At 50.1% G+C, this 15,446-nt stretch overlaps 1 protein-coding gene across 1 annotated transcript in view; it reads left to right on the forward strand.

Annotated features, from left to right (window-relative positions):
- Positions 1-235: 235 nt before the first annotated feature.
- Positions 236-15,446, forward strand: part of LOC147090613 (phospholipid scramblase 2-like) — a 49,866-nt gene continuing 34,655 nt past the window's right edge. Inside the window, exons 1-2 of the mRNA XM_085977381.1 lie at positions 236-441; positions 14,001-14,081. Of these exons, the coding sequence (XP_085833507.1) occupies positions 14,069-14,081 (13 nt within the window). The 5' untranslated portion in view covers positions 236-441; positions 14,001-14,068. The remainder of the gene's footprint in view (positions 442-14,000; positions 14,082-15,446) is intronic.

A 15,446-nucleotide genomic window follows, 5' to 3' on the forward strand; every position in this document is an offset into this window, starting at 1 on the left:
CCCCCTGCAAGTCGCACCAGAGGCTCCCTTTTAACATATTTTTTTGTTGTAGGCATAGTTTCTCTCCCTCGCCCAGCTGCTTATGCTCTGTCGGTCCCCTTGGTGTTCCTCCAGCAACGCCGGGCTAGACAATAACAGCGTGGGGGGGAGGGAAGGGAGAGAACTTGGCAAACTAATCCTCGTCGACCGGCCTGAAGGGGCACCTCAGCCCAAAAGCACACACCCAGAAAGCAAAGTCGGGGTGGGTGGGGAGGGGGAAACAGGACAGTAGGAAGAGGCTCACGATACGATCCGCCCACACTCAGGCAACCTGACGAGATCAGCACTTAGTCCGGCCCTCCGGAGCCCAGGAGGAAGTCCCAAGAACAAAAGAGCTACATCTTACTTCTGCTGTAAGGACGCCACATCAACAAGCTGTGGCTCAGAGCTGATGATTAACAGGTATGGGCAGCCGCGGAGAGGTCGGTGGGGAGGGGGGGCGGGTAATCAGAGTGCAGCAACCCCCTACTGCTTTAAACTCCCTTGTTTGCTTACGGTGAGAGAATGTGAAAGTAAGATCAGGTTGAGCCAGTTTCAAAGCACCCCCCCCACCCCCCACTCCACACAGACGAGTGTCGTTACAGGGTCAGCGATCAAGGCTGGCTGTACCTGTCTCGGTGGGTGGCACTCTCTCTCTCGCCTCAGAGCCAGAAGGTCGCGGGATCGTAGTTTCCCCCGCTCTGGAAACTCGAGCCCATAATCCTAGGCCGACACTCCCGGTGCCAGTGCTGAGGGAGCGCCGCACTGTCGGAGGTGCCGTCTTTCGGATGAGGCGTTAAAACCGAGGGGCCCCCGTCTGCCCACTCGGGTGGACGTAAAAGATCCCCACAGCCACTAATTCGAAGAAGAAAGACTTGCATTTATTCAGCGCCTTTCACGACCACCGGATGTCTCAAAGCGCTTTACAGCCAATGAAATGCTTTTTTGAAGTGTTGTAATGTGGGAAACACGGCAGCCAACTTGCGCACAGCAAGCTCCCACAAACAGCAATGTGTAAATGACCAGATAATCTGTTTTTGTTATGTTGGTTGAGGGGAAAGTATTGTCCCCAGGACATCGGGGAGAACTCCCCCCTGCTCTTCTTCGAAATAGCAGCCGTTGAGATCTTTTACGTCCACCTGAGAGAGCAGATTTAATGCCGGTTTAACGTCTCCTCCGAAAGACGGCACCTCTGACAGTGCAGCGCTCCCTCAGCACTGCACCGGGAGTGTCAGCCTGGATTTTGTGCTCAAGTCTCTGGAGTGGGAACTTGAACTCACAACCTTCTGACTCAGAGGCGAGTGTGCTGCCCACTGAGCCACGGCTGACAAGAGCGGCGGCGGGGGGGGGGGCGGAGTTCTCCCCCAACCTCCTGGTCAATATTTATCCCTCAACCAATGTTGCAAAAACAAATGACCTGGCCATTTATCTCATTGCTGTTTGCGGGATCTTGCTGTGCGCACATTGGCTGCCGCCTTTCCTGCATCACAGCTGTGACTACACGTTAACTGTGAAGCGCTTTGGGACATCCTGAGGTCGTGAAAGGCGCTGTAGAGATGTAAGTTCTTGCCCATATATCCTGTAGGAACACTAACACAAAAAGAAAATACTGCGGATGCTGGAAATCTGAAATAAAAACAGAAAATGCTGGAGACACTCGGCAGGTCAGGCAGCATCTGTGGAGAGAGAAACAGAGTTAACGTTTCAGGTCGGTGACCTTTCGTCAGAACTGGAAAAAAAGCAGGAAATGGAACAGATTTTTAAGCAAGTTTAGGGGCTGGGAAATGGGGGAGGGGGTGAAAGAACAAAAGGGGAGGTCTGTGATAGGATGGAAGGCAGGAGAGATTAAGAGACATTAAGAGATATTCAAGGCGAGAGGAGATGGTAATGGGACAGGTTAAGAAACAAAGGATGGCTCTCGATGAAGTGTGAATTGCGCTGGCAGAATGAAAGACAGCTGCCATGTGGGAGAGAAGAACAGACACAAACAAAAAGAGTGGATAAAAAATATATATATGATAGGGGCCAGGGTTATGACCTGAAATTGTTGAACTCTCTGTAGGAACACTACCCGTGTTCGGAGTGTTCCCATGTTGATTTACTGCTAATGTATGGTCGATGTAGCGTGCTTGTTAATTATACCCGTGTACTTGGTGCTATCCTCCTAGTCATAGACTGGCCATTTCTTGCCACTGTTTCCTGCACAAAGTTCCCGCATTACGGGCATCAGCACTCCGCCTGCTGTGGGTACCCAAGTGCCATGGTATTACCGTCTTTGGGCCTAGGCATTCCAACTATCAATGCATGCCCATCTTTGGTGCTGTCGCGCCCAAGTACCGGTGCAGGGCCATCTTTGGGCTTGGCGTACCCACGTTCTGGAGCACTGCCATCTTTGAGCCTGGCGTAGCCACGTTCTGGAGCATTGCTATCTTTGAGCCTGGTGTACTCACATTCTGGATCATTGCCATCTTTGAGCCTGGCATACCCACATTCTGGATCATTGCCACCTTTGAGCCTGGCGTACCCAAGTTCTGGAGCATTGTCATCTTTGAGCCTGGTGTACCCAAGTTCTGGAGCATTGCCATCTTTGAGCCTGGCGTACCCACATTCTGGATCATTGCCATCTTTGAGCCTGGCGTACCCACATTCTGGAGCATTGCCATCTTTGAGCCTGGCGTACCCAAGTTCTGGAGCATTGTCATCTTTGAGCCTGACGTACCCAAGTTCTGGAGCATTGCCATCTTTGAGCCTGGTGTACCCAAGTTCTGGAGCATTGCCATCTTTGAGCCTGGTGTACCCACATTCTGGATCACTGCCATCTTTGAGCCTGGCGTACCCACATTCTGGAGCATTACCATCTTTGAGCCTGGCGTACCCAAGTTCTGGAGCATTGTCATCTTTGAGCCTGACGTACCCAAGTTCTGGAGCATTGCCATCTTTGAGCCTGGCGTACCCACATTCTGGATCATTGCCATCTTTGAGCCTGGCATAGCCACATTCTGGAGCATTGCCATCTTTGAGCCTGGCTTACCCAAGTCCCAGGTGATCATTATGTAATCAATTCTTTCAGCCACAGAAGAATGATTGCTTGGCCATAATTGCACGTGGTACCGACCTCGGTGTTGATGGAATCTCACCCAACCAGGGTTCATTGACATTACATGTGGCCTCTATTTGTTGTAGGTCAGGTAGTTGGCAACTAAATATCACAAAGCATTTGCCTCCCCTTTATCGGTAGCCCTCATCGGCTACCAGTGCCTGTGGGCCTCGAATCACGGACTACCCGTCTGCTTGAGCTGAGATCGAGCACAAGAGGGGGAAGGGACTGGTAGCCGAGTGTCGTGTTGTTTCAATCTCTTACCACGAGTGAAAGGCCCGGTTTGAAGTAGAACAATTGGCCCTCACTGAGGGGGGGGTGTGGAAGCCTGCCCGGACTGCATTTAACAAGACTGAAGCTTTAACCTTAAGACCACCTGGGAAACCCATCACTCCATGTCGGAGAATCTCTGAGTGTGGGCCTCGGCAGAAACTGCAAGCCATGCTTTCAGCCGCCTAGGCCTCAAGCTCGGGAATTCCCTCCCTAAATCTCTCTGTCTCGCACTCCTCTTTTAAGACGCTCCTGAAAACCGACCCCCTTTGACCATGCTTTTGTTTGCCTGCCCCTGATGTCTCCTTCTTTGGCTCAGAGTCGATTTCTTTGTCTGGCAACGCTCCTGCGACGCGCCTTGGGGATGTTTTAACTGCGTTAAGGGCGCTAGATAAATGAAAGTTGTTGCTGTCTTTGGTAGGCTCGCAGTGCCAAGTGCCGACGTGGCTCCTTGCTGAAGTTAACTCCGCGGAGCTGTGGGTTTTTTTTTTCAACTGGTGGCTGATGGTTTTTGTTTTTCTTCGAAGGAAGCAGATGTTTGCAATAAGCTGCTGTTGAGGCCGAGGCACACCTCCCCCACTCTTAATTGTCACTTTCTAAAAATGGCCGTGCGGTCCTTGCGATAAATGAGACAAAGGCCGGGATTTTCGCGGCTGGGGGATTGGGAGGCCGGGTTTACGAGAGAGAGAGCGAGAGAGACAGAGCGTTATTGTCCACTCCGCTCTTGCCAACCCTTCCCGTGAAGGGGGGGTCGGAGAAGGACTCCACCTCCTCGCTTGCGGGCCGGGCGGCGACAGGCTCGAGGGCGCCAAGGCGCGCCGCGGACCCTCCCAGCGACGGGCACGGCGCCCCGCCCGAGCCCTCGCGTCGAGATGATCCCGAGCCCTCACTAAAGTCCGACCTCTTGCTCGAAGGCCAGAGCTGGCTGGCGGGGCGGGCGGGCTCTGTGTCTGCTGACATCACTTCCTCATGTCGCCCCTGAATGGCCTGGCGTTAATGTTTGAGGTTCTGCTTCATTGTCCTGGACTCCCCCTCGCAACCAGAGGAAATGATTTCTATCTACCTTATCAAATACTTTAATCATCTTAAACATCCCTTAATCTTCTACACTCCAGGGAATACAAGCCTAGTCTGTGCAACCTGTCCTCGTAATTTAACCCTTTTAGCCCCCGGGTACCATTCTGGTGAATCTGTGCTGCACCCCCTCCACGGCCAATATAGCCTTCCTGAGGTGTGGTGCCCAGAACTGAACACAGTGCTGGGATCTGACCAGAGCTCTGTACAGCTGTAACATAACTTCCACCCCTTTGTATGCCAGCCCCCCCTCGAGATAACGGCCAACGTCCCACTAGCCTTTTTAAATTATTTTTTGTTCCTCTCCACTAGTTTTTAGTGATTGCTGTGCTGGTGACCCCTGAAATCTCTCTGCCCCTCCACCCTTCCCAGCTTCACGCCATTTCGAAAATACTCTGATCTAACCTTCTGAGGGCCAAAGTGGGTGACCTCGCGCTCCCCCCACATTGAGCTCCATCTGCCGCAGCTCTGCCCGCTCACTTAATCTATCGCTGTCCCTTTGCAACTTTCTGCTCCCATTTACACTACTTACTGTGCCACTTAACTTAGTGTCGTCAGCAAACTTGGACATCCGGCTCTCTATTCATAATAGCATAAGAAATAGGAGCAGGAGTCGGCCATTTGGCCCCTCGAGCCTGCTCCGCCATTTAATGAGATCATGGCTGATCATCCAAACTCAGTACCCTGTCCCTGCCTTCTCCCCATATCCCTTGATCCCTTTAGCCTTAAGAAATATATCCAACTCCTTCTTGAATATATTTAATGAATTGGCCTCAACTGCCTTCTGTGGTAGAGAATTCCACAGGTTCACCACTCTCTGGGTGAAGAAATTCCTCCTCATCTCTGTCCTAAATGGCTTACCCCTTATCTTTAGACTGTGACCCCTGGTTCTGGACTCCCCCGCCATCGGGAACATCCTTCCTGCATCTAGTCTGTCTAGTCCTGTCAGAATTTTATAAGTTTCGATGAGATCCCCTCTCATTCTTCTAAACTCCAGCGAGTATAAGCCCAATCGATCCAATCTCTCCTCATACGTCATTCCTGCCATCCCAGGTATCAGCCTGGTGAATCTTCGCTGCACTCCCTCCATGGCTGATCTTCTACCTCAACTCCACTTCCCTGCGCTATCCCCTTATCCCTTGATTCCTTTAATATTCAAAAACCTATCGATCTCTGTCTTGAATATACTGAACGACTGAGCCTCCACAGCCCTCTGGGGTAGAGAATTCCAGAGATTCACCACCCTCGTGAGTGAAGAAATTCCTCCTCATCTCAGTCCTAAATGGCCGACCCCTTATTCTGAGACTGACCCCCTGGTTCTAGACTCCCCAGCCAGGAGAAAACATCCTCCCTGCAACTACCCTGTCAAGCCCTGTAAGAATTTTGTATGTTTCAATGAGCTCACCTCTCATTCTTCTAAACTCTAGAGAATATAGGCCTAGTCTACTCAATCTCTCCTCATAGGACAATCCCCCCATCCCAGGAACCAGTCTGGTGAACCTTCGTTGCACTCCCTCTATGGCAAGTATATCCTTCCTTAGGTAAGGAGACCAAAACTGTACACAATACTCCAGGTGCATGCCTTTATCCAACTCATTAAAAAAATATAATGAAAAGCTGTGGCCTCAGCTCAGGTCCTTGGGGGACACCACTGATCACACCCTGCCAATTTGAGTGCATACCCATTGCCAATGAATCCAATAGGGAAATAAGGAGAAATTTCTTTACTCAGAGAGTGGTTAGACTGTGGAACTCATTACCGCAGGGAATGGTTGAGGCAAATAGCATAGCTGCTTTCAAAAGGAAACTAGACGAGTACATGAGAGTAAAGGGAATGGAAAGATATGCTGCAAGGCTGAGATGAGGTAAATGGAATGGGAGGAGACTCGTGTCGAATATAAACACCAGCACAGACTAGTTGAGCCTGTCCCTGTGCTGTATATTCTATGTCATTCGATATGTAATGTAATCCCTACTCTCTGTCTCCTACCTCCTACCCAGACGGGGCCTCAGTTTGACGTCTCATCTGACAGACGGCACCTCCGACAGTGTAGCACTCCCTCAGTCCCTGCACCTGGGCCTCAACCTTGTTCCTGGGCCTCGTCCTCGCTCCCGGGTCCCGTCCTCGCTCCCGGGTCCTGACCTCGCTCCTGGGCCTCATCCTCGCTCCTGGGTCCCGGCCTCACTACTCCTCCCGTCCCTGCTCCTGGGCCTCGACCTTGCTCCTGGGCCTCGTCCTCGCTCAGTGTTCTCGCTCAGGCCAACATCTCCAGCGTCGAAGCTCTGACCACGCTCGATCAGCTCCGATGGACGGGCCACGTTGTCCGCATGCCCGATACGAGACTCCAAAAACAAGCGCTCTACTCGGAGCTCCGACACGGCAGGAGAGCCCCAGGTGGGCAGAGGAAACGCTTCAAGGACACCCTCAAAGCCTCCTTGAAAAAGTGTAACATCCCCACCGACACCTGGGAATCCCTGGCCCAAGACTGCACAAAGTGGTGGAGAAGCATCCGGGAAGGCGCTGAACACCTCGAGTCTCTTCGCCGGGAACAAGCAGAAGCCAAGCGCAAGCAGCGCAAGGAGCGCACGTCAACCCAAGCACCCCACCCACTCGCCCCTTCAACCACCGTCTGCCCCACCTGCGACAGAGACTGTAGGTCCCGCATTGGACTCATCAGTCACCTGAGAACTCATTTTTAGTGTGGAAGCAAGTCATCCTCGGTTCCGAGGGACTGCCTAAGAGACTCCCTCAGTACTGCGCTGGGAGTGTCGGCCTGGATTTTTGTGCTCAAGTCTCTGGAGTGGGATTCGAACCCCCGACTTTCTGACTCGGAGCTGAGAGTGTGGCCCACTGAGCCACTGGCCGACACCTTCAGAAACAGCCATCAGCGCATTCCTTTCCCCTCTCTGGACCGGCCAGGGTGGGGGCTGGGGGTGCTGAGGCCAGTAGTAGTACAACAAACACAGCCCCGGTTGAGATCACTCAACTCAACACAGTCAACTGGCACCTTCCTGGCCCATCAGCTCAAAGGCAGTGCAGCCCTCCCTCCTCGCCATTCCAAATCCTCCAGGGTATCTATTGACACCACTGTGTCAGCCAATGAGTTGGACGTGGGGGGCAGGATTTACAGAAAACAGTCTATTTCACAGCAAACAGAGTCTACTTACTCGACAAACAGAGTCTGTTTTAAATAGCGCACGACAGCAAACAGTCCACAGAGTCTGTTTAAACAGCTCATTACAACAAACAGTCCACAGTGTCTACTTAAACAAAGCACGAGAGCAAACAGTCCACAGTGTCTGTTTAAACAGCGCACTATAGCAAACAGTCCACAGAGTCTGTTTCAACAGCTCATTGCAGCGAACAGTCCACAGTGTCTGTTTAAGCGCACTACAGCAAACAGTCCACAGTGTCTGTTTAAACAGCGCACTACAGCAAACAGTCCACAGAGTCTGTTTCAACAGCTCATTGCAGCGAACAGTCCACAGAGTCTAGTTAAAAAGAGTCATACAAACTACAGCAAACAGAACTACTGACCGAAACAATAGCAACTTCTCCCGGTAAAAGCAGGGTTATTTCTCCAGCAAAATGCAGTGAGTGGTTGATAGTTACATAGGACACATTCTGTGCATAAAATCAAACCCAGTCACTTACAGCAGTGACTGATGGGGGAAATTACACAATCATTTCCATTATGGCCGCGAATAGTGGTATCACTGTATGTAGCTAAATCCTCCAACTTCCCTGCAATCCCGGCCACCTCCCGTGAGCCCCCCGCTAAAGGCCCGAAGTCTGCTCCTTTACTCCCCTGTGAACCCATTCGGGGCATTTCTCCACTTTACCGGCGCACTGTAAAACTAAGTTGCTGTGGTGTTAAAAAGAAAGACTTGCATTTATATAGTGCCTTTCATTCCTTCGGGACGTCTCAAGATGTACTTCTGAAGTGTAGTCACTGTTGTAATGTAGGAAACGCGGCAGCCAATTTGTGCACAGCAAGCTCCCACGAACAGCAATGTGATAATGACCAGATAAGCTGTTTTAGTGTTTATGTAACTCATTCACAGGATGTGGTTGTCAAACCACATCCCTAATTATTGCCCATCCCTAATTGCCCTTGAGAAGGTGGTGGTGAGCCACCTTCTTGACAACTGAGTGGCTTGCTGGGCCATTTCAGAGGGCAGTTAAGAGTCAATTGCTGTGGGTCTGGAGCCAAATATCGGCCAGACCGGGTAAGGACGACAGATTTCCTTCCCTAAAGGACATTAGTGAACCAGATGGGTTTTTAACGACAATCCACTAGTTACATGGTCACCATTACTGATTCTAGCTTTTTATTCCAGATTTATTTAATTAACTGAATTTAAATTCCCCAGGGGCCCGTGGTGGGATTTGAACTCAAGTCTAACCGGATCATTAGTCCAGGCCTCTGGATTACTCGTCCAGTAACATAACCACTGTGTTGACTGAGGGATAATTATTGGCCCAGGACACCGGGGAGAACTCCCCCCTGCTCTTCTTCAAAATAGTGCTCGTGGGATCTTTTACGTCCACCTATGAGGGCAGACCGAGGTTTAACGTCTCATCCGAAAGACGGCGCCTCCGACAGTGCAGCACTCCCTCAGTACCGCACCGGGAGCGTCAGCCTGGATTTTGTGCTCAAACCTCTGGAGTGGGACTCGAACCCACGACCTTCTGACCGTTAGGGGACACACTCGCTCTCCTGCTTACCAGCAGGTGACTGACGCCCACCTCAAGTGTTGCGCTGACCCGTATAGACCAGGAGAGCTCAGCGCCGATCTCCGTGAGTTGATCTCAGCCTGGAAGACGCTGCTGCTGGTTTGGGGATTGGAGAGGGGGTGGGTGGGGGCGGGGGTGGGGTGGTGTGGGTGACGAATTCAGCCTGGTCTTCCTCTCCTGATTGACCGTTCATCAACCTCTGCTGATAAGTACGTGTATTATAAAGAATTTACAGCAAAGAAACAGACCATTTGGCCCAACTGGTCCGTGCCAGTGTTTATGCTCCACACGAGCCTCCTCCCACCCCTCTTCATCTCACCCCGTCAGCATAACCTTCTATTCCTTTCTCCCTCATGTGTTTATCCAGCTTCCCCTTAAATGTATCTCCGCTATTCGCCTCAACCACTCCCTGTGGTAGCGAGTTCCACATTCTCACCACTCTCTGGGTAAAGAAGTTTCTCCTGAATTCCCTATTGGATTTATTAGTGACTATCTTATATAGAAACATAGAAGATAGGAGCAGGAGTAGGCCATTCGGCTCCTCGAGTCTGCTCCGCCATTCAATGCGATCATGGCTGATCATCCAAATTCAGTACCCTGTCCCTGCTTTCTCCCCATATCTCTTGATCCCTTTAGCCTTAAGAAATATATCTAACTCCTTCTTGAATATATTTAATGAATTGGCCTCCACTGCCTTGTGTGGTAGAGAATTCCACAGGTTCACCACTCTCTGGGTGAAGAAATTCCTCCTCATCTCTGTCCTAAATGGCTTACCCCTTATCCTTAGACTGCGGCCCCTGGTTCTGGACTCCCCCGCCATCAGGAACATCCTTCCTGCATCTAGTCTGTCTAGTCCTGTCAGAATTTTATAAGTTTCAATGAGATCCCCTCTCATTCTTCTAAACTCCAGCGAGTACAAGATGGCCCTTAGTTCTGGTCTCCCCCGCAAGTGGAAACATCTTCTCTACATCTACCCTATCGAACCCCCTTCATAATCTTGAAGACCTCGATCAGGTCGCCCCCTCAGCCTTCTCTTTTCTAGAGAAAAGATCCCCAGCCTGTTCAGTCTTTGCTAATAGGTATTGTCTCTCAGTTCTGGTATCATTCTAGGGAAGCTTTTTCTCCAATGCCTCTATATCCTTTTATTTCTGCATTAAAACAGTGACCACACTTTGAAAGTGCTTCATTGACTGTAAAAGCGCTTTGGAACATCCGGTGGTTGTGGAAAGTGTTATATAAATGCAAATTTATCTTTCTTTCCTTTATAATATGGAGACCAGAACTGTGCCCAGTACCTCAAGTTAGCTGAGGACATGATGAAATCTTAACACCCACTGTGCAGGTCTCACCCCGTGAAGAACAGTCACTGCAGCGAGGATTAGGAAGGCGGGTGGTGCCTACGTAACTGAAACCCAGGCCAAGTCAGCGCAGTCAGCGGAAAAACTGAGAGAAAGATTCAAGAGCTTGCATGCAAGGAACTGCATCAAACCAGCTCAGAGAAACATACTCGGAACCTATAACAGAATCAGGCTGTTTGAAAGAAGCCCTTTGTGTTTCATTGCCCATGGCTTCAATACTTGGTGCTCCTTATGAACTCAATTATAACCAGATCGCCCAAGGGAGCGTCTCTAAATTTCAGGCTCCCTGCACTCGGGGAACGTCTCTAAATTTCAGCTCCACACTATTCCGACGCACCCCCTGGCCGGCCTCCCATTCTCCACCGTCCGCAAACTTGAGCTCATCCAAAACTCCGCTGCCCCGTGTCCGAACTCGCACCGAGTCCCGTTAACCCATCGTCCCATCTGTGCTCTCTGACCTACACTGGCTCCCAGTCCGGCAACGCCTCGATTTTAAAATTCTCCTCCTTGCGTTCAAATCCCTCCATGGCCTCGCCCCACCCCCCCCCCCCCACTCCCTATCTCTGGAATCTCCTCCAGCCCCACAACCCCCCGAGATTTCTGCGCTCCTCCAATTCCGGCCTCTTGTCCATCCCATGATTTCCTTCACCCTACCATTGGTGGCCGTGCCTTCAGCTGCCTGGGCCCTAAGCTCTGGAATTCAATTCAATTCAAATCGCTTTATTGGCATGACAAGTTACATCTTATGTTGCCAAAGCATCAGAAAACATTCATGTTTGTTCACAAAAATACAGATCTATCCATACAGTGTATAAACAGATATATCCCTGAGCGTCTCCGGCTCTCCTCCTTTAACACCCTGCTTAAAATCTACCTTTGACCAAGCTTTTGGTCACCTGTCCTAATATCTCCTTATGTGGCTCGGGGTCAAACTTTGTTTGATAATCGCTCCTGTGAAGCGCCTTGAGACATTTCACGATGTTAAAGACAATGGCCCAGAAATTTGGGTCGGGGGCTTCCCGCGGTTGCAAGCCCCCGACCTACACTTACATATCGCGCTGACATTTGAAGACTGGGCCTGTGTGGATTTCCAGTCTGTGGCCCGGTTCAGCTCCCGGCGCGCTGTGCGTGCGTGATCCAGCGGCGTACTTAGTGCGATGAGCCGGCTGGGATCACGTGAGCACTGGGCAACCAATGGGAGATTGCAAAAGTCCATTCATGAGTTAGACATAAGACCTGTCAAACTCATGAAAACTCCGGGCGCCCAAAACACTACTTAAACTTTAAATAAAAGTTAAAAAAACATCCCACTAATGAAATGAACTATTAATAACTGTAAAAAACTATTTTAAACAATTAGTCAAATTTCTGCAAAAATTTTTTTTTCAAGAAATCGGGTCCAAAAATACACTTACTGTGAATTCTTTAAAAATAATAAACCTGTGGAAAAAAATTTCCAACTTTAATTATTAGACCACTTACCTTTTAAAACTAAGTCCTTACGTCTGCTTTTTTCGTTCGTAAAAAGTGGAGGCCTTCATGCACGGTCAAACCTGTCAAAAAAACCGAAGTTCAACACGTACGCACTGCCTGAAACGTCGCACGCGAACCGCCTCTTAACCCCTTGGTTCAGAGGAGAGGAAATGCCGGTTTTCCGCGCATGCGCTGTGCATGCTGAAATCCGGCACTTCCAATGGACCTACGCGTGAGTACACCGTCCGTACTCACGTGTTGGGACCCGAATTACTGGGCCGATATATAAATGTAAGTTATTGTCGTGAGCATCTTAAGTGTTAAGACCTGCTGCAGTGGGCAGCACCCTCGCCTCTGAGTCAGGAGGTTGTGGGTTCGAGTCCCACTCCAGAGACTTGAGCACAAAAATCCAGGCTGACACTCCCAGTGCAGAGCTGAGGGAGTGCTGCACTGTCGGAGGTGCCGTCTTTTGGATGAGACGTTAAACCGAGGCCCCGTCTGCCATCTCAGGTGGACGTAAAAGATCCCGCGGCCACTATTTCGAAGAAGAGCACGGGGAGTCCTGGGGCCAATATTTAGCCCTCAACCAACATAACAAAAACAGATTATCTGATCATTATCACATTGCTGTGTGTGGGATCTTGCTGAGTGCAAACTGGCTGCAGCCTTTCCTATATCGATATAGTTCGATGGGGTGGTCCGAAAAAAAAAAGACTTGCATTTCTGTTGGAGGAAATTTTAAAATGGCACCGTAGTGCCTGCTGAAATACTTGACATTCATTGACATTTTGCAGACACTGGCATAACAGACAGCTGACTTGATCTGCTTACACCAAATGTGTGATGTCACTTGTACAGAACAGTAATATAATTAAGTTGTTTGCTAATGGTATAATAATATAATCAACTTGTTTTTGACAGAATGTGATTAAGGGTTGCTAAGGTATCGGATTGGCCAAAGTTAAAGGATGCTAAAGTACCAGATTGGCCAAGGAATTAATGTAATATGGTATCTTTCCTGTTTTTAAATTGTATAAAAGGAGCGCAGCTGCTATTGTAAAGCTGAGAAGCTGGCGATTGCACCAAGGGGGTGTATAGCACTTCTCCCAGAGCGCTCTGTAAATAAAAGTGTACTCGCACATTCCAGCAAGGTCCGCAGTAGTCTGAGTTTATTGCTCTATAAGTCGAAGTTGGGTATACGTCGACCCTGTATATCACTGGGTCCGTTCAGGCTCCAATTCGGCAGTAACAATTTCTATAGCGCCTTTCACGGCCACCGGACGTCCCAAAACACTTTACAGCCAATGAAGTACTTTTTGAAGTGTAGTCAATGTGGGAAACGCGGCAGCCAAATTGCGCACAGCAAGCTCCCACAAACAGCAATCTGATAATAACCAGATCATCTGTTTTTAGTGATGTTGATTGAGGGAGAAATACTGGTCCCAGGACACCGGGGAGAACTCCCCCTGCTCTTCTTCAAAATAGTGGCTGCAGGATCTTTTACTCCCACCTGAGAGGGCAGACAGCGCCTCGGATTAACGTCTCATTCTAAAGACGGCACCTCCGACAGTGCAGCACTCCCTCAGCACTGGCACTGGGAGTGTCGGCCTAGATTTTTCTGCTCAAGTGTCGGGGGTGGGATTTGAACCCACAACCTGCTGACGCAGAGGCGAGAGTGTGACCCACTGAGCCACGACTAGGTCCGTACAGTTTGATGGCGGCACTCAGGATACTACGCCAGTACAATCCGAGCACTGTAGTTAATTCACAGCCTGACATTTAAGTAGGAAGGAAAGATTTCAGTTCGAACTAGACATTCGCAGATCTCTTTGTTCTGCGGAGCCCTGTGGGAAGATTCAGGCAATGAGTAAACACAAGGAAATCTTTCACGATGTCATGAAGAGGAAGCATTGTAAGGGTGTTTGTAATGGGTGCTGCACACCTCAATTAATCGGACACTCCTCTGTTCCAGGCCTGATCCAGCCCTCAGTTGACTCCGGTGCATGGTGTTTGTGACCGAAAGCAGTCCCAACTCATTCAATGTCTGCCCCAGGTAAGCTGTTTGAGGTTTGGAAAAACTAGAAAGATGAACTGCTTCAGGCAAGGTCTGTTGTCATGATCATCTCAATCGATCTCCGATTGATCGACAGTGGGAGTCATCAGCGCTAATGCGCCGGCAAGTTTTGCACTCGTCCAGGCGAGGGATGCTAGTGCTCAGCAACGGACCACTTCACATTACCTGTCATCTAGTGTCAGCCCCCTCGACACTGTCCCATTAAACGCTCCCAGGGCAGGTACAGCACGGGTTAGATACAGAGTAAAGCTCCCTCTACACTGTCCCATCAAACATTCCCAGGGCAGGTACAGCACGGGTTAGATACAGAGTAAAGCTCCCTCTACACTGTCCCATCAAACACTCCCAGGGCAGGTACAGCACGGGTTAGATACAGAGCAAAGCTCCCTCTACACTGTCCCCATCAAACACTCCCGGGGCAGGTACAGCACAGGTTAGATACAGAGTAAAGCTCCCTCTACACTGTCCCATTAAACACTCCCAGGGCAGGTACAGCACAGGTTAGATACAGAGTAAAGCTCCCTCTACACTGTCCCCATCAAACACTCCCGGGTCAGGTACAGCACAGGTTAGATACAGAGTAAATCTCCCTCTACACTGTCCCATCAAACACTCCCGGGGCAGGTACAGCACGGGTTAGATACAGAGTAAAGCTCCCTCTACACTGTCCCAACAAACACTCCCAGGGCAGGTACAGCACGGGTTAGATACAGAGTAAAGCTCCCTCTACACTGTCCCATCAAACACTCCCAGGGCAGGTACAGCACGGGTTAGATACAGAGTAAAGCTCCCTCTACACTGTCCCATCAAACAATCCCAGGGCAGGTACAGCACGGGTTAGATACAGAGTAAAGCTCCCTCTACACTGACCCATCAAACACTCCCAGGGCAGGTACAGCACGGGTTAGATACAGAGTAAAGCGCCCTCTACACTGTCCCAACAAACACTCCCAGGGCAGGTACAGCACGGGTTAGATACAGAGTAAAGCTTCCTCTACACTGTCCCAACAAATACTCCCAGGGCAGGTACAGCACAGGTTAGATACAGAGTAAAACTCCCTCTACACTGTCCCATCAATCACTCCCAGGGCAGGTAAAGCACGGGTTAGATACAGAGTAAAGCTCCCTCTACACTGTCCCATCAAACACTCCCAGGGCAGGTCCAGCACGGGTTAGATACAGAGTAAAGCTCCCTCTACACTGTCCCATCAAACACTCCCAGGGCAGGTACAGCACGGGTTAGATACAGAGTAAAGCTCCCTCTACACTGTCCCATCAAACACTCCCAGGGAAGGTACAGCACGGGTTAGATACAGGGTAAAGCTCCCTGTACACTGTCCCCAT

Source organism: Somniosus microcephalus, unplaced genomic scaffold, assembly GCF_052327205.1.
Source record: "Somniosus microcephalus isolate GS21.2 unplaced genomic scaffold, FLI_Smic_1.0 unresolved_chr4, whole genome shotgun sequence".
In the NCBI taxonomy this organism is placed as follows: domain Eukaryota; kingdom Metazoa; phylum Chordata; class Chondrichthyes; order Squaliformes; family Somniosidae; genus Somniosus; species Somniosus microcephalus.